We start from the raw sequence: 22,174 nt of genomic DNA, 5'->3' as shown, positions 1-22,174 counted from the left end.
TGGCTCCTTCATTGTGCCGTGCAGTCAGTCGGGTCATTATATTACACTTTATCAGAGCGCTTTCCTCCTTTTACGCTGCCAGATTTGATGCGCATGGCTGTGCGCCAAGGTAAACACGAAGCGCACTTATCTGCCCCACTGAAAGCTGCGAGTGGCGACGGAGGGAGCCGAGAGAGAGTAGAGAGTGATTCTGTCCCCAGAGGAGTCCACAGTAAATAGGCAGAAGCGATTCCGCACGATTTGGCATCAACTTTAATTATTGCATGTATTCAGAGATAACACTTCTCGGGCGCGCCGGCAAACTGATTTATGCAGTGTCTGACACTACTATCATTCATTTCTATTCAGAGATGTGAGCATATGCACACACCAACCAGAGACAAAAAATGCTAACCATATTCGCGCATTTTTGAGTGGGGGCACATGTGTTGCGCTTGAATATTTATGAGGTAGGCGCGCAAGAAAGCTATGTGGGATAGATGTGAATGTCAGAGCCCGGAAAGGTGTGCTGATGTGCCCATCTGGTAGCACTTTCACGGTGCTTACCGTGCCGTATGCGCCCAGAACAGAACCCTCCGGATCTGCAGAACTAATCTGAGAGCCGGGGGACTGGGGAGCACAGGAGGTGGGACGGTGACCCGTCATTAACCCTAAGATGAGCGGAACCACGCAAAGAGGGAGATACATCAAATGGTCCGTACTTGAAAGGAAGACTTAATGGTCATGTGAGCTCACATTACAACCTAAATAAATGCAGTCTTGAAATAACTCAATATAACACCACGTTTAGGGTATTTTACAAAGATGAGAACAAATTAAATTAAATTTTCGCAAGAAACAACACACATTAGATATGATAGGCTTATTAAAAAGTGTGCCGGGATCAATCAGACAGAGGGTTTAGATGGGAGAGAGACACTCTCTTTAGGGTTAGTGAATAAACGCCCCTGTTCCCAGTACAGTGCAAACCGTCCTTAAATGTGTACTTTAGTAATGTTTTATTTATGAATGAATTCCTGAGTAAGCCGGGCTACCCCATGACTCCGAACAATTTTGATCACCTCTCTTCGGGCGTGACACTGTCCAGAAATTGCGCGTGAAAAAGATAACAATATTAACAATTTGTCTTGAATCACCTTTGGAGCAAATGTCATAAAAATCTGAACGAGGTGTTGTGGCTCAGTGTGGCTCAGCAGACAGCCTGCTGAGCAGCACAGTGGGCAGAGAGGGACAGAGGAGGCAGCCAGAAAAGGAAGCACGACTCGCTTATCGCGTCATTCTGGGTTAGGCGTTGAGCAGGAAACAGCCTTTCCTCTCGGATTGTCGCAGTAGGAACAAACACACATTTTTGTCTTTGCTCAATGCACCCCTCGGCACAGAACACGCGAAAGCCGGTCAGAAGGAAAAATGCTTCCTTCGATAGAGATAGCTGTCCTGCTCCTCGGCGTCCTGGCTTTGGAGACGCGCCGGAGTGCCAGCGCGCTGCACATCCAACAGGCATTCGCGTCTCCAAATCACACCAATAACTTCGTGTTGGACCCAGTTTCCAGGAAAGTCTACCTGGCCACCGTCAACACCGTCTATCAGCTTAACGGGACCTTGAAAATGGAGGTGGAGAAGAGGACCGGGCCGGTGGAGGACAACCTGTTGTGCCATGCGCCACAGCTGCCCCAGGCTCCGTGCGAGCATCCCAAATCCCTCACTGATAACCACAACAAGCTGCTGAAGCTGGACCGTGAGCAGGGGGTCGTGGTGGTGTGTGGATCTGTGTACCAGGGCTTCTGTGAGCTCCGGAAAATGGAGAATATTTCGGAGATAGCGGTGGAGTTCCCACCCCAGGGCGAGAAGACTGTTTTCCCCAGCATGCTCAACATCGCTGCTAATCACCCAAATGCGTCCACGGTGGGTCTCATCTTCAACAGCCACGGGGGAAACACCCGGCTGCTGGTCGGGGCAACTTACACAGGGGCTGGCACCCAATTTTTCCCCAAGAACCACAGCAAGGAAGACCTGCGCTTTGAAAACACCCCGGAGATTGCTATCCGCTCCTTGAACATCAAGGATTTATCACGACTTTTCACCTATGACATTAACCCTTCAGAGGATAATGTATTCAAGATCAAACAGGAGGTCAAAACCAAAAACAAGCTGAACTTCGTGCACGCGTTCATTCAGAAGTCTTACTCCTACATTGCCTTTAATAATGATGCCAAAATGGGCCACAAGGAGAGCCTGCCCAACAGCATCCTCGCCAGGATCTGTCTGGATACCGAAAACCCCCGAAAACCCACAGGGCCGGAGAGCAGGAAGCTTACTGAGTCCTACATTCAGTTGCCCCTACAGTGCGGATTTAACGGGAACATTTACAACCGACTGCTGTCCGTTTACCCCGTGGAGATCCAGGCAGATAACGGGAGGAGCCCGGAGCCATACCTTTTTGGAGTGTTTTCCAAGGCGGATAAAAAGTCTGCTCTTTGCGCGTTCAAGTTTGGAGACATCGAGGAAGAGATTAGACAGGGCCGGAGGAACTGCTCCAACTCCCCCAGCAGCGACGTGCAGGTGCTGGACAGCGTCATCCAGGGCTCCGGAGCAGCCTGCATTCAAAAGGGAAACCTGGTGGTAAGATCTTATGGATTCATTTTTAAAAATAGTTTTGTTTGCTCCATTTCATGCAGGTTTGCTGTACAAAGTTATTAATGTTTTTCTAGTCACGTGGTCTGAAAGTCTGATTTGATATACAAATTGGGTTTACCCTAATAGTATTTCAGGTGGTTCCAGTTGACTCAACTTTTCTGGGAACAAGTGGCAGTGTCTTGATGAGGCAGAAAGAAGGACCACATGCACAAGTCAAAATAATGAACATCACAGACAGAGTTTTCCAGATTATTGAGGAAGAATACTTTTATTTTTAATTTATGTCTTGTTTTCATAGCTACACATGTTCAATGAAAGCTTTTGATTAAAATGAAACCTTTAATTCCCAGTTGATGAAATCTGCAGATCTGACTTATAATGTATTCCCTGCATGGCCCATAATATACCAGTAAATCAGATTCATGCGAGCTGAATGCCCTCACAGTTGTCCTGACCCCTCACAATAAGACAAACACCCTCATGACTGCTGTATCTTCCTTGTAGTTTCCATTTCTTTGCTTACAGCATTTATCCTCTCTTGTCCTGAGGCTCATGATTCGGAGAGGGGGGTCTCACTCATGTCACGAGTAGAGGTCATGATAGCTGGAAAGATGCTGCAGAGCCACACTGGGGGTTATGGGAAGGGTGAGACTCCTCTCACATCCAGCAGCAGCTCCCTGTCTCCACAGATATGAAGACAGAATGGGGTCAATAGTTTACTGTGTCTTTCATTAGAGTGTATCGTTTGTTATTGACAGTGTGCAGCTAACTTATAACTGAACCGCACATTCACCACAATGTGAAAGAGACTAAAGAGTGTCTCTGTCGTAAATATGTGCTTTCTACACTTGCATACCAGAACTAAATATTTGCCCGTAAGGAAACTTCATTGTTGCACACTGTATTTGCACCCTCTGAAGTGATAGTGTGTGATAATAAAGGCAGAGAAAGCTTTGCACAATTTCACAGGAATGTAGAGAAATTCCAGCTTTTCATTGTGTTGCTTCTGACTGACAGGGTGAGGGTCAAAGGAGGCTGTCCCGCGGCCGCTCTGCTGTCAGGTCACAGAGTTGCCCTCCTCCCTGGCACTGTCTTGTCGTCTGTGGCCCCGGGGCCACTTCTCCCGTGACTAGTTTTCTGAATACTATCTCAATTGAGACAGACAAGCGCTCAAAGTCTTCCCCTCCTTGTAACACTATCTACTTACCACTCACAGAATAAAGTTAGTCTTTGTTAAGTTTTGCATTTGTGTTGCCATGACTGCTGAAATGTGATCTTGTTTGTAGTCGACAGTCTGAAGGCCAGCACTGAGGGAAAGCCAGACACAATTTATGATAAGAGAGATGAGGCCGCCAGCAGAAGGGCCCGTGGGAAACGACTCTACAAATATCCACTGTGCTTAATTCTACTTCTTTTTTTTTGTTCGCCTGTGCATGCTCTAAAATATGCAGAGAATTCCCATAGGTCCTGGTGCTCATCCAAGCGAGGCAATAATGTTTTATCATTGCCCGCCGAGGTTTTGACAAAAGCAAAGCCTTATGAGTGTTGAAGACCCTTGTAAGCCCCTTTCAAGTGCTCTCTGAGTTGTCTAAAAAGTGATTTGGAAGAATGAGCTGCATCGTTGTGATAGCTACTATCAACTCTTGTTTTTTGACTTCACTTTCATCACACAGCGCTCTCTGTTCTCTCCTGTCCTCTAATCAGTACATACTGCTTCCACATGAGGGCTGGTGATGAGCATTGATCTTCCCCTTGTTCTCTCTGTGTTCTAGCTGCAGCCCGAGCAGCTGGACTGTGGAGCAGCCCACCTACAGCACCCTCTGGCTCTACGGAGGTCCCTGAGGGCAACTCCCCTTGTTGAGTACTCAGGTCTGAGTTCAGTCTCTGTGGACTATGTTCACAACCACACGGTGGTCTTTCTAGGAACCAGTAATGGACGACTTCGTAAGGTGAGACTTATAAGCATGACTACACACACATGTTCATTTAACACTCTGATCCAACATAGACTCAACAGTGATGTGTTTCCCATGGGGGGAATCTGATATAACACCAGTATCCTAGAGCAGGGGTTCCCAAAGTGTGGGTCGGGAACCCCTGGGGGACACAAGACACAAATGGAGGAGGTTGTGAGATGTCTTCCAGAATGTTTGTTTTTTTAAAGTTATCTAAAAATAGTAAATTTGATCTATTTCAGTAAATAATATAGACAAAAATAGTAGCTAAGCTTGAAATAAAACCTTGAAAATAGAAAATGTAATGAGTTTTCTGCCTTTCTTTTTGCCAGATGACTCCTAAGTTTATGGTTAGTAAACAGTTAATTATCAAAAGCCTCAGTAGCAGTAGGTTAATTCATAAAGGCACAGGAAACACAGCCACATGTTCATATAGGTAGGATTGTTTTCTGCAGACCAGCTAAATGAAGCCACATTAAATTGATTTGAGGGACAGTAGGGGTCACAAGTCTTTGGTACCTATATTTTGGGGGTCGTGGCTGAAAAGTTTGGGAACCCCTGTCCTAGAGTATGATTGGCTGTCTGCCTAATCAGAAGTGGGACTTAGATTAAAACATCGACTTTATAAAATGCGGGGACGCGTTATGAAGCCCTACAACAGGGGTTGCCACATTGGAAATGCTAACTCTAACTAACTTCTGGCTAATCTAAAAACTAGCAAATAGGTGTAGTTGAAGTGGCAAACAGGCAAACAGCTAGATCACTGATTGTCAGTCAAATTAGCCGTGCCCCAAATTATGCCCAATTATTCTCAGCTTTAATATAATCAAAGTGAATGAGTTTGAAGCCGATTATTGGCTTCAAAACAGCGCTCAGGAACAGATGGGTCACAGATACTACGTCCATTATTTATACAGTCTATGCTCAAGACACAATCGATCTTCTAGCTGATGGTCTCGTTTCCTTTTATAGGTCATAAAGAGACATTAGTATTAATATCAGTCTGTTTTAGAACCAGCTAAAAACTCATCACAGCCACTTTCAAAGTAGATATGATTAGTCTAGACAGAAATGGTAAATTAATAATATTCTGACATGTGTGTGCACACATATTTCATGCAAACCTTGCATAAGTTAGTGCCCCAGTTTGGCCACCCACCCCATTGCTAAAAAAAAAAAAATGTCTGGACACGCCCCTGATACACAGGTGCAGAAGATAATAGTCACCATTGAATAAGGTTCATATTTTTCAGTTTGATGGAGCCCTCAGGCATGGAAAAACTATAACAGTAACAGTTGCGTACTTCTGCTCTGATGTGGCTGCTGAGTCTGAGTCAATAAATACAATTCAGGTGTGTGATGAAACACTCACAGTCTGGGTGAAGCAAACAGGAATGTGTGCTTTCATCTGGTAGGTTCCCAGCTTGGTCACCCCCTCAGACCCCCTCGTTTATCAATGACCCATCACGGCCCATTAAGTCGTCCTAATCATGTGCTCTAATGTTCCTCAGACCTGCTTACTGCCTGAGTGATCACCAGAAAGCTGTTCAACTACACTGGTCTACGACACATGACTCAGTCCTGCCGTGTGTTGTTCTACGACATCTGTAGAAGGTCCGGCTCGTGAAAACCTTTCCTGTCCAATTAAGAGCATTCCTTAATTCTGTCTCAGCTCATTCCCAGTCACCCCTGACTGAGCTAGCTGAGCAGCAGCTTTGCCTGCGAGCGCCACAGGCTGCTCCTCAGCTGTGTGCAGAAACAACAAAAAACTGAGTCTGGAAGCTTTATGTTTTTGACTCCATTGTTTGGTACCTTTTACCACATTAAACCCATCCTTCTCCTTGTGTAGACCTTGTTTCATCCCCTGCTGAGCGTGCAGTAATAGTTATTTGGATAGCAGGCGCAAAACACTGGTTTGGATTGTGTAAGCAGCTGTGTACATGAGTGTGTTTGTGTAAGTCTGTGTGCGTGATTGCAGGTTTCACTGTGTTTTTAGGTGTTTGACTTTGTCTGTAGGCCCAGTGAGAGTGGTTTCGGTGATTTCATGTGTTTACCCAGATGAACCCTGTGATTATGGGCTATATGTGTGTGTCCTCACCGTCTGTGTGTCAATCTTGTTATATAGGGCGAATGGCTTTCTGTGACCTTGCAACTTAGTTTGTGCTTTTTAGCTTTTTGTGTCTTTTATTGTTTGTGCATGTATCTGTGTGTGTTCTTGGGTCTGTGTGTGTGTGTGTGTGTGTGTGCCCTGAGGATAGAGCTGTTACAGAGGTTAATGGTGCTGTTAGTGTGTGTAATGTGATTCTGACTGTGAGTTTGGCTCCGACTAAACACAGGGGAACAGTGGTTGAGATTAAGTTAGGCCTCTTTTACTGTCTTGGAGAGAGCCCTCAGTGAAGTAATTTGTAATTACATGCATTTTTTAATGAAGTCTCTCCCTCCCCATTACAGCTGACTTCCATTTTCTGCTCCCTCTCGCAGCGTCCGCACTTTATCTCACTCACTCTCGTCCAATTTTTACTCCCTTAGTCTGTCCACTCCTTCACTTCTCAGTTCATCGCTTCATTGTCTCCCCTTTCTGTCGCTCTCCCTCTCAGCTATAAAAGCCCCTTTGATTCATTTTGCAAACAAACAGACCTTATCTATTTCTCCACTCTCTTTATTCTACCTCTCCTGCCCCACCTCTGTCTGTCTATCTTTATTCCCCTTTTACAGCCAGGTACACGTCCACACAAACACACTCGCACATAGAGAGAGAGAGAGAATGAGCGCACAGCAGCTGAGCACTCGGTGGTTGAATAGGGCCTTTCATCTGCAGGCAGATAGACAGAGAATGGAGTCAGAGCAACCTGCCAGTACAGCAGGTGTTTTGTTTGGTGACCTGGTGGTGCAGCTCTCCTTATTTTTCCCTCCTCTCCGCTCCTATTCTGCTCCCTGTCCAGGTGTGTGGGCTGCTGTTTACTCGCTCCTCAGTGTGTCACTCTACGTGTGTGTTTGTAGTCGCTTGGGTTGGGGGGTGAAGACATAGCACAGCTGCTTACTATCTCCACGGAATGACAACCAATGTGTGCATATGGGTGGGTGGTGTTTTAAAAACAGCAGTGATATTTGTAGGTCGAGATAATGCCTCTCATCCCAGGTTAAGCTAATAGTAAACTAAGCTTCTCCCTGCTCTGGTTTTACATTAACCAGCACATCTCAGTGGGTGGTGACGGTTTAAGACTGGGAGTGAGAGAGTGTGTTCAGTGGATGGAGAAGTGACACAGCCTGTGCTTGTGACCAGATGCTGGTCAGTTGGCCAGTTCCTCATGATGGCAGGATGTCGCCATAGAAGGGAGGCCGGGCAAAATCGGAGAAATAAGAGCTTTCACTGTCTGCGTGACAGGAAGTCTCACTCAGCACAGCTTGTTTTTCCATGCAGCTCAATGTGTGTGTGTGTGCGCGTGTTTGTGCATGTGTGTGTTTGTTCAAGAACATGTCCCCCGATTTATTATCTTGAGCTGCAGGAAGGCCAGTTTATAGATTAATCACCGCTCGGCAAAACAAGACAAATGACATCATCTGACCAAAGAATGTACAAATTTGTGATACAGGGTTAAACAGAACTATTTGAAAGAACAATCTGTGGTTTAAAAGTAGATACACATTTAATGAAAATCAGGCAGTTATTTTTCCTGTGTACATACATTCATTCATTTCAATAAAAGTGACAATTTTTGGTGGTGTGTTGACTCAGGTTCACAGGGAGTAAAGTTTCCATATTTAAGAATATATTTATCTTTCTGAAACACCTTACTGCTCGGTTGAAGTCGCCTCCAAGTTCCAGCAGTGATCATGATGTGTGGATTGCTGGCGCGAAACCGCTGCCAAATAAGGGTGGAGGAAGTGAATAAAAAAGCTGCTTCTTCTGAGGTGTTGCAGAGCGAGACGCCTGGCCCTGAATATGCTTTAACTGAGCTGCCTGATCAACAGAGAAAAACTCTATTTTTTATTAAGAAATTCCTCTGTTTGAAGAGGCCTTTTGTATGAATGTTGGTAAAAAATGTTTAAGCAACCTTGAGAAGATATTGATTGCATCGTTCTGCACCTTATCCAACCTTTTTTATCTGATGTTTCTCTCACAGCTGACCTTCTTAGCGAACATGACCTTGGCCAATCAGTGGACGCTGAAGCTGCCAGCCAGTGAGGCTGTGCACCACATCATGACCTTCGACCCCAACGACAGAAACTTCCTCTATCTCATGACCTCTCACCATGTAAGAATGCGTCTATCTCTCTCAAAATGTCTGTTTTCTCTGTCACTGATTTATTCTTGTCATCAATCAGACCTCATTTCACATCCAGTCAGTCCCTCCTCACCTGAATTTAGCTGAGCACTCACATATTTGCAGCCTCGTGTGCAGACCTTCAACTGGTTTCGGTACTGCATTTTAACACCAAAGTGTTATGTATCAGTGGAGCTGATGACAGGATGTGGTTGAACTTCAAGCAGCTTCAATGCACCTGATTTTCTGCTGTGATTTCAAACTGCATGGGAATCTATAATCACAGTATATAGCACACTAAACATGTTTATTATACACTATATTGCAGTGGTAGATGAATTACCTGAAGCCATACTTTGTGTAAAATTAAAGTTGTCAAACCAGAAAAGGTAAACTTAAAAAAATGTTTAAATGAAAGTTTTGAAATATCTGATATTTTCTGTGCTCAGGTATCAAAAATATATGTTTTGGGACATAAGATTTGAAAGTAAAAGTACAAATAGCTGATGTGCGATGTTGCTGTCTCTGCCTGCATCATGCATTGAGTGTGACCGTTGTGTTGTATCCTTCTCTCTTAGTCACAACTCACTTGTATCTGACATGCCTGGGCTTGACTTAAAATTGAAGCCCAGCTTTGAAATCCCTTGTTACACATAAGCATTCAATTTACCCTGCTGATGCATCATCTTCTTCTTTAAGGTTTTCTCACCAGTTTGCACCCACAATGTTGCATTACTGCCACTTTCAGTTTTTAACCTCTCAGTTTCCAGTCATTCAAGGCCGTGTTTTCAGTCTCTTGGCTGTTAATTCACCGCCACATTTCTCCTGATTTAATTTTGAGTAATATAGATTCCTCGGGGAGATTTATTGGAGTAAAAGTGAATGTCGACAGATGTATCAAAATTTGACTACAGCACAGATAATCCCAGAAGGATACAAGTGGGGTTATATCAGGTTGACATATGTCAATTGTAAGTGTATTACGCACAGGGGATCCTGGTCAGCTTGGCCCCTTAGCTGGAGAACCAGAACAGAAGCTAGCCTAATAACAGCTGCACCCTTGGTCCACTTTACAGCGTAATTTAGCTAATTTTAAAAAAGTCAAACCCAAACATTTTGTTGGTGCAAGTATATGTTATATTTAGCATATATTTTTAAAAAAGTTCTGTCCTTTGCTTTCAGAAAGCTAGTTGCTATTTACAGACACGATACATACATGTTCTCGTGCCTGCAGTGCACGGGTCAGCTAATCCGGTCTATGTTTAAACAATAATGTATCAAATGTTTACCTTTAAGTGTCAGTTTCAGATTCAAGGTTTAGTCTTTCTATATCTTGTGTTTGTTGTACATTTTGTTGGGCTCTTATAAGAAGGCAGGTTTTTCTCCAGAGCAGCAACCACCAGGCTTGAGAAATTAAGCTGATGCAGAAGCGCTAAAAACTGCAGTTGCTCTAGTGTCCACTTGAGGCTGGCTCCTGAATCAACTGAAGCCACATACACAACCATTCAAAAAAAGCCTGTCTTTACATCAAAAATTAACATTTCAGTGTGAATAGCTAATTTCTCTTTTCTCACACACTGTATGAGGATGACATTGTTTTCTTTTTACAGCTCAAATTATTTTTAACATGAAAAGGTTAAGAGTTTTGCATAATTAGGCACGTCTGACTTCACTGACAGGCCGGCACACTGTAGCTGTTAGCAAGGTGGTTAAAGGCCAGCCTCGACTGAATGTCTTTACATACTACTTACCTGCTGCAACCCGATTTAAATGAGAAACGCTGGTGAGGATGGTGTGCGCACGTGACGGTGTGCAAGGTGATGAAACCGATTGTCAACCTCTCACAGTACAATAATAGCATCCATCTAGAAAAAGTAACAAGGTACCATTGTGCTACTTAAATAGATGCTTATTAATAGTACATAAATTCTGTCTTGTGTTCCTCAAGCAACATTATAGTGCTCTAAAACTATGTTCATATATGAGGCTCCAGATTGAAGTGTTGCAATTATCAAAAGGTCTGCAACCTTACTGATCGTTCACAGAACTGATGAATTGTGTAATATATGTAACACGTCAGAAATATATGAAATTATCATCATGCTTACAACTGTAATTTTAGATGTCTTTTTCTTGCTTTTGTCCTGTCTTACCCAAGTCATACACCTTTCAATCTTACACAAAACAGAGAAAGGCGTCTTGATGTCACAAGAAGCTGAAACAAGATTTTTTTTTTTTGTCTTTTGCATTACATATTCATACATTTTTAACACTTGTCTCTTTAAAAAACCTTCATGAATCTTGAAAAGCATTCTGGTTATTCTTCTACTTTTGGATTAAAATTTTGTGCGTGTTTCCTGTTTGTGTCTTGGCCTTCAGATGCTCAGGGTGAAGGTAGCAGAGTGTGACCAGTGGGGGAGCTGCAATGACTGTTTGGGAGCAGGCGACGCCTACTGTGGCTGGTGTACCCTTGAGAATCGGTGAGAAACACAGACAAACACAGACACCCTCTCACACACGCACACACACATACACACGGTTTAATTAATTGGTATTCTGTCTATTGGTTTTCCATCTTTCCAGTTAATTGTCCTCAGACGTGTTCCTCCCTCTCATCCTCTCCTCTGTTGCTAGTAAAAATAATTCAATTTAAACAAACTATCAGCTGCTTTGTTGTCACGTGCAACATGATTTTTTGACGTGATCTGTTGACATAATGCAGAATTGTCTACCGTCTGTCTTTCAGCATTGATCTAGCTGAAGTTGTTATTTGAATGATTGATAGAAATTAATGCTCATTTTGAAGCTTTGAGAGAAAAGATTGATGGCTTAACAAAATGATTCGAGCTTGTCGTTTTAAGCCTTTGAATCAATAAAACCACTGAGACTCATGCTCTGGTTTTCATCATCCTCTTTCTCGATTTCAAAACATCTCTCGGCTGGATGAGTCTTGGCAGGAACAGAGTGAGTTTTTCTGGGCTTGGAGACTGCTGTTGGATCGAGTGAGAGTTGATTTGCTTTTCATTAGGCCTCTGATCGGGGAGCTACATCATTGTTCGCAGTGGTCCCATGCTTCTCTGGGATGGTTTGTTAGGGGGGGTAACAGGCTAGGAGCCCCCCAGCAGAGGACTGACTTGGCTTGAGTGATACTCCAAGAGAGTGAGAATACACTGTGATTAATGTGGCTCTGTGAGGACTGGCTCCCTGGCTGTGTTCATTGGCTTTTGGGTAGAATATGTGTGGTGTCGAGTTGTGTTTGTTTGTGTGTGCGTGTCATTGGCCGGTTGCTTGGTGATTAAAACAGATCTGACGAGATAGAGAATTTTGTGATGGGTTGAGCTGCAGCTCTGGTGGCTCTGGCATTGCCAGGGGCCATTCAGAGCTGGAAGAGTGGAACTGATGAGACTTGTGTGTGTGTGTGTGTGTGTGTGTGTGTGTGTGTGTGTGTGTGTGTGTGTGTGTGTGTGTGTATGCGTGGTCAGACTGTCTCGCTGTCATCTCCCTGTCTCTTCTGCTTATTTATCTATCTGTCGTCTCTTTATCCCAGTCCCTTTCTCGCCTCACTGCATTATTTTACCCTCGTGATTCTCGCTCTGTCTTCACTTTTTCCCCTCCTTTCTTCCCCTCTTATTTTCCAGTAGCTTTGAGAATTTAGCTCTCCCTCTCTGTCTACTACTACTCTTCTTCTCCTCCTCCTCCCCCAGTGCCCTTGTCCTCCTCTCTCTCCCTCTACAAAGGAGCGTTGATTGTGATGATGGTGGTGGGAGGGAGAGTGCACACTGGTTCTTTTGACAGGGAAATGTCAAAGTGTGTAAGCCTGTGTGTCGCTGTCTTGCTCTCGGAGGCCAGGGAGCTGATGTCATGAGTGTGTGTGTGTGTGTTTGATGCACTGTTTGGCCAGTCATGCCAGCCGCTGGGCAGGCGCTGTGGCCTCAGAGCCCCGGGGATCAGGGAGGGTTGATGTGTGGGGGTGGATGGTCTCCTCCATCACTACGCTGTCTCATGCAGCTACAGAGGAGGAAAATAAAAGGACCACTGGAAGACTATCTTACAATCTGTGGGGCCACCACTGTCTCTGTGGGCGTCTGTTTGATTTTATGCATGGATCTGACGTCCCTCTGCACGTCTGCATGTAAAGGAAGCACTAACACACGTCTGTTGGCTTATTGTTGTCTGAAATAAAGAGAGCTAGTTTCTTCGCCAGAGATAAAGCTCAGTCCTTGATCACTCTTTTCAAGCTGGGGCCCGTTTAATCTCCCACATGTCACACGAAGGCACTTAAATATCTTTATTTGAATCAAATTATGCGTCATGTGCAGTCTCTGCTATTCAGAAATTATCTTGCTTATCTGCATGTGCGTGTCTAACCAGGACTGTGTGTGTGTATGTGCATGTTGAAGTTCGTATGTTCTCCTGCTGTTTAACAGTCTCACTGCTTTGCCACCTTATCTGACGTTCAGACACTTAGGAGGTGATGAGTTTTCTCAGGGCATATTTTAGCTGCATATGTTGACTCTGGTTATTTTAAGTAGCTGTTTGAAACATTTAAAATTCAGCGTGCTGTCGAGAGGCAGGTGCTGCACTTGCTAATGCTGTTGTTTCAGTCAGAAGGAAAACCATGAATACATTTGAGGAGAGAATTGAAAAGAACAGATATATTACATGTTGTTGGAGAGTTTTAAGTTGGTTTGTTGCAAACCACACACTGTTTATTGTTCTTATCTCAGTCTGCATGTTTTTTTCCTTTAACATTGTAAGAAGAAGTTTCCTGGATGCCTGCTTTGGTTTACACACAGGGGTAATTATGAGGTATTTGGTACTTAACAGATAACATCTGGAGTTTACTTTTTTTTAATGGAAACTCTTCTTCAAGATGGACAACAAGGGGGAACAGTTTGAGCTATTTCTGGGCGACTTCAAAATGAGACAAATAATCTCAAAACAAGACCTAATTCACTGAAATACTGTAGCACTGAGTATCAAAGACAGCATTGTACCACCAGGATTTAACACTGAAGATGTCAGATTTCTTTGACCAGGTAGTTTTTTCCCCATATATTTAAGTCTGCTTATGTCATGCTTAGGGATGCACTGATTCTACTTTTTAGGTCCCGATACCAATATCGATACCTGGGCTTTGGTATCTGCCGATACTGATACTAGCTGATCCGATCCTGGTATTGATTTAACAATCTCTATTCCTTAATGTGGGGATAGAATCATGTTTTCTTCAGGCTTTTCAGGCTTTTCTGACTTGATGGTGAACTGTACCTGGGTTCCAAGTGCTAAACCAGAGGCTGGAATTCCTTAATTTCAAGGATCCAGAACAATTAAATCCAATAAACTGTCCACTTTTTCACACTTTGAATCCATTAATGGAAGGTTTCTTGCTTCTTTGCAGTAGGCTACAGCTGACGTAAACCTCTTCCTTGTATATTTTTCAGTGCGACTGCCATCCGTTGAAACATTACCGCTGCACATGTTGCAAGTTTCCGGCGGTGTTGTTAGCAAAACAAGCGTGAATACACCTAAACTGCAGAGCCCCTGTTTTATCCTCCATCATGCTCCAGGGCAAAATGCACAGAACAGCCAGCGCTGATGACGTAGGAGACGCACATGGCTGTTGTAAACACAGAAAAGCATAGAACTCTGATTAATAGATCTGCCATGTGGATCGGCACTATATATGTCGGCCCTTTGTCACCGATATCCAATCTAGCTTTTTGAGTCCGATCTAGCCGATATCCGATACCAGGATCGGATCGGTGCATCCCTAGTCATGCTACTATGCTAAGTAGTATGAAAGTGATTTGAGAAGTCCAGCATGTTAAGTCTAATGATGAAAAACAAATTTATAAAAGACAACATGTGAGTCTACAGTTCAGCTGCATAGCTTACTACTAACCTGTCACCAATGACAGTGCACATTTTTTTTGTTACTAACTTGTGTTTACAATGTTAGCCAACCTGTTTGGACAATGCATATATATTACACATTTTGTGTTTGGATATATTTATTTTTTAAGTTATTTTTGAGGCACTTTTACCTTCAGCCAATTTGAGAGTTGAGGAGAGACAGGAAATGTGGGGAGGAAAGAGTGGGAGCTAGCATGCTGCATAGGGCCATTGCTGGAAGCTGAACCAGTGGGCACAGTGACCAAGACTTTGGCCTCTGTATATAGGCCATGTGCTTTGACTGCTGAGCTAAACCGGCGGAATTTCAGTCATTATCAGAGTAGTAAATCAACAAGCTTGCAAGTGTTCATATGTCTCGCAGTAAGTTATCTAAAAAGATGATAAGTAATGAAACTTGTGTGTCTTAGTGAAAGCAGACCCAAAAAACAACTGAGGTCACAACCAGCTATCCCCTGAGAAATTTTAAGATCACAGCTAAAGTAGTCTTTAATTTTCAGTCTATTACATCGATTTACTTATCCAGTGTGACGTTGAGTTAACTGAGAGTGTGTTTATGAGCTTGTTTGTATCTGGGGGATTTTTGTGGGGCTTGGAGAGACACTCGGTTCTATTTTTAGTTCAGACCTCATGGCCCCTCTCAGTCCCTCTGGCAGTGAGGGACTGAGAATCTGGACATTCACACTGCGGACACAAACACTAACACTGAGAGACATACGGGCACACTGACATGTTTTATTTTAAAACAACTATGGAAGTGTGAGAGGGAAGTGGGATGTGCCAAACTCATTATGTGGTGTGTAAGGATGTTGCTAAATGTGGCCTCTTTGGTTTCTCCTCACTCTAAGGTCACTCTGTCCTCTCTGTCTGCACTGCAGATGAACCGAGCTCTGTGCCAGCCGTCAGTGAAGTTCATTAGTGAAGCAGAAGTCAGAGTGCGAGGCCACCTTGCTTGTTGAATGCCCTTTTACAATTCCTCTGTCCCAGACATTCATTATACTCACAGATGGGCACATGCACACTCTATGCTCTGTGTGTGTCCACACGAACACGTTCATGGATGCATTGTGGGCCCACACAGATCAGGAATTGGTAGCATTTTCATTCAACAACCCATAACTGCTCCCTTAGTGCCTACAGGATGGGTTGCCATAGCAATGTGCGTGACCTAGAGTCAAGAAGTCTCTTGTGTTGCGCCAGACAAACTGACAGCCGAGGTCTGAATGTGGCATTAGGAGACAAGAGCACCTCATAAATCAGTGGGAAGCAGACCATGAAACACAACGGTGAGAATTCTTCAAGTTCAGGAATGAAATATAAACACAAAAGTTTGTTCTGTCCTTACAAAGGAAAAGATAACCTCACAGTTCAACCTGGCAATCCAATGATTGATGGGTCTCAGTTACAGCCAGGTGCATCAAGAAGCAGTGACTATCTGTGAGATGATCAGATTTTTGAATGGGACATGCTGATCTGAAATCTAACCCAAAATGTTCTTCAAACTTTTCCCCTGCAGCCTATGTGACTGTGAATTTCTGCACCTCACTGCTATTGATTTTTTTTGTGTCATGTCAAATAAGATATCTTCACTAAGTAGGCCTTTCTGTCTGTCACTTTGTCCAGATGTACCATCCAAAGGAGTGTGCTCAGGGACTGTTGGCACGCTCCTGGATCAGCATGGGTGAAGGCCCTCTGCAGTGTCCGTCCATGACTCTGACGCCCCCTGAGATCAGCATCTCTGCGGACATCAAGGTACCACTGTCTTTATTATTGTTGTCCTTCAGACCAATTTAATGAGTCACACAGTTACAGTTGTTCACTGTAAAGTTATGTTTGTAATGGGGGCAGTTTATTTAAAGCTGTTCAATCTGGATGTCTCATGACCACCTTCACAACCTGACACCTCTCTCTATTATTATACTTGCTATTATTATTATTACTCTACTGATAAACTCATGCCAACACTGTGTGCTGCAGCAGCTCCCTCCACTTTCCCTGTTGTAACCACATAGTGTGCTCTAACAACACTATAATGTTACTGGTGTAGTTTTTGAAAATAGCCTGCTTAACACCAAACAGCAGACAGGCACTGAGAGTGACTAAAAGCAAGTGTATACATTTCCCTTGCTGGTTGGTGGAGACCAAAAACATAGTGAGCATTACTCCGAAAGAAATATAATGCTGCACCATACCTGCAGTTTGTGTGAAGAAACAAAATTCCTTTCATAATCTTCCTTCACATCAAAAAAAAGGATCTGATCACACTCTGTATCATTTGTTCTTTCGCAGCTAGACAAACCGTAACCCAGACACTGAGCTGCATTTACGTGTACATGCTAGTTGTAAAACACCAAACCAGCTGTGAAGAAAGGGAGAGCTTACCGGTGTCACAGCATGAGACTGCATGCCATACATAGCTGTTGGTCTCTCTCTTGCATGCAAGAGCTGTGCCTTTAACCATTTAGTGACAGTGGTTCAGGTATGTTTTGATGATTGCCAATACCTCTGAGTCCTGACTTTAAAAGCACACCTGGTTATAGTTTGCAGTTATACTACTCAGGTTGGGTTGATAATAACAGGCAGGTAGACACCTCAAGTCCAGCAAGATCTTTCAATGTACAGTACTTCTACAAGTTAGAAAGCAGGGTTGAGGCAAAAGTTTTACAGGCCGCAAGCTTGAAAAATGTAGTTTTTGCTGTAGAAAGCTAATATAATTCTGTATTATATTTTACTATATTTGCATGATAATATGTTAAACACATTTTTTACTCTGTTCAAAATAATTGTTTGGTCTAGTGCAGGGGTTCCCAAAGTTTCGGGGTTGCGAGACACCAATGGGGGATCAAGAGATGTCTTCCAGATTTTTTCATTTTTTTGAAGTAATCTAAATTTGCTTATTTTAACCATTATTGTAAAATATAGACAAAAATAGTAGTTCCATTTGAAATAAACCCTGCAAATAAGTACATTTCATTCGTTTTCTGCCTTTCTATGTTGCCAGATGTCTCCTAAAGTTAGGGTTAGGTTTAGCTAACAGTTAATTAACAAAGGCATCAGTAGCAGCAGGTTAATTCACAGCAGCACAGGAAACACAGCCACATGTGCATGTAGGTAGACTCATTTTGAAGTATGAAGCAACATTTAACCACTTTGAGGGGGTCACAAGTCTTTTTCACCTATATTTTGGGGGTTGCGGGCTGAAAAGTTTGGGAACCCCTGGTCTAGTGGTTAGGTCAGGCACCCCATGTACGATGCAATACGATGGGATTGGATTTGATTCCACTTTACATGTGTTTCTGTTGTGTAAACATAAGTTAAATTTTGGCCAAACTTCCACAATTTTTAAACAAAGGTTTCTCTAGTCAACATAAAAATAAGATTTAAAGTACGACAGCTTTTTGCCATGAGCATCATTTAACAAGTTCCTACTTACACACACTTTCTAATATCTTCTGTTAATTTGATTTGGGAGACAGATAAACTGTTTAATATTGAGTGCTATACATAACACAAACAGTTTGATTTTAATGAAAGATGCAGGATGTGATACTGTGACACAATAGAGTGACTGCACCATAGTCAGGGTATGACATGTAAACTGTTGTTTTCAATAACTATTTCCCATCAGTTTATCATGTAAGAAAAGCCTAATAACACTATGATAATTAGCTCACTGAATTTTGACATTTGGAAAATATTTGACCTTTAATTACAGCTCATAATTAGACGAGGCAGAGAGACGACAGGCCATTATTGGTTCATTAATCGCGGATATTTGCTTGTTATGTGGGTCAGTTTGGCTGGTCTGTAATAGATCTACCAGCTGCCAGATTCACAGGCATCCTTTAGAGTAACAGGAAACTCAGCTCAAGGTTGTCTCCCCAACAGGAAGCAGCAGGCAGGAAGTCAGGGCTTTGGCCAGGAAATGATCAATTCCAACGAACAATGGAGAGGATTTTCAAGACATGTTAGCACATGTCGCCCGCCACTTTAGCTCGCATCTGCTGAGCCGCAGCAGATGTGATTGTGCTCGTCCTCACTGCTTAACAGTGTTTGTCAAAGGCCTCCCACCCTTACTTTTCTCACACTGAATTCACTTAACTGAAATTCAGTCATGTCAGTGAGGTGTTATTTTTCCTCATTATTTGTCTGTCATACTTCATCACAGATCCAGATTTAGATGAGAATGTAGCACTCTGCCATCTGTTTCTTCATTGCACATTAGTTTCTCTTCCTGAACTCTCAAACAAACTTGAAGTGCTCGTGCTATTTGCCCCAGTCAAGAGATTAAACAGTACAAACCCTGGATTTGAACACATGTGGTTTGGCATGAGGGCTTTACCATATTCACACAGTAGACCTTTTCCTCTAATATCATGCTTAGGTTGAGGAGTTCAGATGCTATCATAGCATCACACTGTGTTTTAAATTGTTTAAATTTAGGGTATCAAGAGAATCAGTATTTAACTGCTTGGATATTGATACTGGATGTTAAAAATCCACAATTGATAACATTTCAGCTACATCACTCCAGTTCTTAGATCTATACACTGGCTTCCTGTCTGTCAGAGAATAGACTTAAAATCCTGCTGATGGTTTATAAGCACTGAATGGTTTAGGCCCAAAATACCTTGCTGACTGCTGCGACTGTATGAACCATCTGGACCTCTGAGGTCATCAGGTACTGCTCTGTATTCAGTCCCTAGAGTCAGAACGAAACATGGTGAAGCAGCAATTAGTCATATGCACCACATATGTGGAAACAAACTCCCTGAAAGCTGTAGGTCCGCTCCAACTCTCACCTCTTTTAAATCAAAGACTAAAACTTTTTTATTGCCACTGCCTTCCTATCTTAGCTTATTTTAACTCACTTTAAATGCAAATTTAATTTTATTCTTAATATATTTCTAATTTTCCTTTCTTTCTGTTTTATTATATTTGTCATTTTAATTGTGCTCGTTTATGCTTGTCTGAATGTTTCCAATGCTTTTAATGTTTTAATGTAAAGCACATTGAGTTGCCCTTGAGTATGAAATGCGCTATACAAATAAAGCTGCCTTGCTAACTGTTAGGCAACAGCTAATGTTAAAATTCTGCCACTTGCTAGCTTATTTCACAGTTAGCTAGGAAGTAGCTAAAAGCTAGTTACATCATTAAGCACTGTTATGGGAAATAACAGGAAGGCTGTTCTACAAGTGATTTCATAGCCGAAGTCAGCTTAAAATGTAGTCATAGCAAGGAATTGTTTCAATGCTAATGCTGGCTGTTGTGTAACTGGAGCTATCAGGTTATGTTGTTTGACTTTGAAATATTAACCCAAGCGGTTCACCTTGAATACTCTAAGGGGGAGCTTTTTTGTCCAGATTTTTCCACTTCTTTTATTTGCTCATAAAACAAAGGATTGTGAAATATCAGTGTTTGCCAGATACCCTGCATTTAAATTCACAACCTGGAACAAGGCAGCAATACCTTAAACAGCATGTCAGCTACCCACTCTAAGCATAATTTCATGAGCGAAATAGCCACTGTGTTAACAAGGTTGAATACAATTTGTCACTGTATTCTGGGAAAGCTTGGCAGCTATTTATTTACGCATATGCTTATATGTCTTTGTCATAGGATGTTGGCATTCTGATAAACGGCAGTGTCCCTGATCTAGCCGGCTCACGGGTGGAGTGTGAATACGCGCCTGGTGTTTCTACAGCTGCCACAGTGCATCTAGACTATGGACCTGCTCAGATCCAGACCTGCCCCCTCCTTCCGCGAGACAACTACCAACCAATCCTCCCTGGCACAGGTGAGACTGAACAAAAGCATTCATTTGGCTGTGTGCCATTGCTAAGCATAGTTATAGTATATGACACATTTTTTCATTAACAAGATGTTGAGCTGTATTACAGCAAATGTAATTTCCCCTTTTGTCTTTCAAAAGTCAGTGTGGCATGAGTATATTTGCTGTCTCGTTTGTGTTATGACAGATATAGCGTCTCCAATGGTTGACACATACGGCATTGTTTACTCTCCTTTGTTGCTCCAGATCATCTGACTGTTTCTGTGGCGATAAAAGTGAATGGTACATCTGTGGTATCTGGGACCTTCATCATCTACGACTGTGAGAGGACTGGCGCCATACACCCCAAGACATCGTGAGTCACATATTTGTTGTCACCACTTTGTGTCCCAAAATTATTTAGTCATTTGGTAGTGGAGGTGCTTGGCCAAGCCTCATGCTGTTCTTTTTGCACCCAAATCCATTCACTTACACATAGTGGAGGAGGATAACCAGGATCATCTCAACCAAGCCCTGTAATTAACAACAATATACCATTAACGAAAGATGGTGTTCCTTAACATTTTGGCATGACTCTCAACTAAATATGGTGCAAACAAATCTATCTGTATGCTGTCTGCAGTTCCTCCAAAACATATTACCCCTCTTGGCTTTCGGAAGATTTATTTGAACAGCAGTGTAAAAATAAAGACCTCAAATTCAGAAAACATGCATATAAATTTGAATGTCACATTTTCTTTTTCCTCTCTGTCAGCAAATCAATTATCTTGTGACCTCTGGGGTTCTGCCACTGGCCTTTTGGAGGGGCCTGTCATGTAGATTAAAAACCTCTGTACTAAAACATCCTGACTGTCCAAAAAGCAGTTAAAAGTTCTGCCTTACCTCACTGTTACAGTCAAATTCTGCCTACCCGTTGATACATTAGTATTAAAAGTATAATAATGTATAACTAAAAATATGTCAGTCTGAGGCAGCACTTTTCCTGCAGAATGACGACTTTACAAGTGCATTTTGCTGATAATATTCTGCACTTTCAAGCAGGGTTTTCAATGCAGGACTGATACTTAGAATGGATTATATTTACATGCTTTTAATGCAACTTTTTCATGAACACAGAATCTTTCAGCACTGCTTTGACCTTTTGACCACTGGTGACATGATTTTAAGGCAACCTTTCAAAACAGTCCTTCCTAGAATAAGCCAAAATACCAATAACTGGGATTATATCTATCCCTAAACAAAGGGTTTCTGCAAAGCCATAGCAAATGTCAGCTTGAGTCTCTGTGGCATTGTAGATGTGCACACATAGCTAGAAGCTGAAAAAAACAGCGAAGCATGTCTGCTCTGTCTCAAAGGCCTTTCTGCTTTGTCCCTAACCTCTTCCTCTCATGTTTTTCCCTGTCTTTCTATTTATTCCCCAGTGGGTAAATATTGCCGACACATCCTCTTGGAGGGCTTATTGTGTGTTTGGCTTGCTCAGGGTTTCTCAGTGAAGGATCAAATGTGGGATTAATATGCTGTAAACGTTAAGCCAGAGGAAATTGGATATGTATGTCTGACTGGTCATGTTGATGTTTGTTTTGTAAAGGACTGTGACTTGTATGGCCTGGTCACAA

At 42.7% G+C, this 22,174-nt stretch overlaps 1 protein-coding gene across 1 annotated transcript; it reads left to right on the top strand.

The window, feature by feature from the left end:
- Positions 1–1,123: 1,123 nt before the first annotated feature.
- LOC117820893 (plexin-D1-like) lies at positions 1,124–20,917 on the top strand. Its single transcript, XM_034694824.1, is given in 8 exon segments — positions 1,124–2,619; positions 4,407–4,583; positions 8,714–8,845; positions 11,234–11,334; positions 16,391–16,401; positions 16,404–16,519; positions 20,387–20,564; positions 20,805–20,917. Coding segments are annotated over 8 exon segments (2,040 nt in total). The 5' UTR covers positions 1,124–1,407.
- The last annotated feature ends 1,257 nt before the right edge of the window (positions 20,918–22,174 follow it).

The sequence above is a fragment of the Notolabrus celidotus genome, chromosome 11 (assembly GCF_009762535.1).
Source record: "Notolabrus celidotus isolate fNotCel1 chromosome 11, fNotCel1.pri, whole genome shotgun sequence".
Lineage (NCBI taxonomy): Eukaryota > Metazoa > Chordata > Actinopteri > Labriformes > Labridae > Notolabrus > Notolabrus celidotus.
The sequence above is the reverse complement of the archived record's forward strand: the minus strand, read 5'-3'. Positions and strand labels throughout refer to the sequence as shown.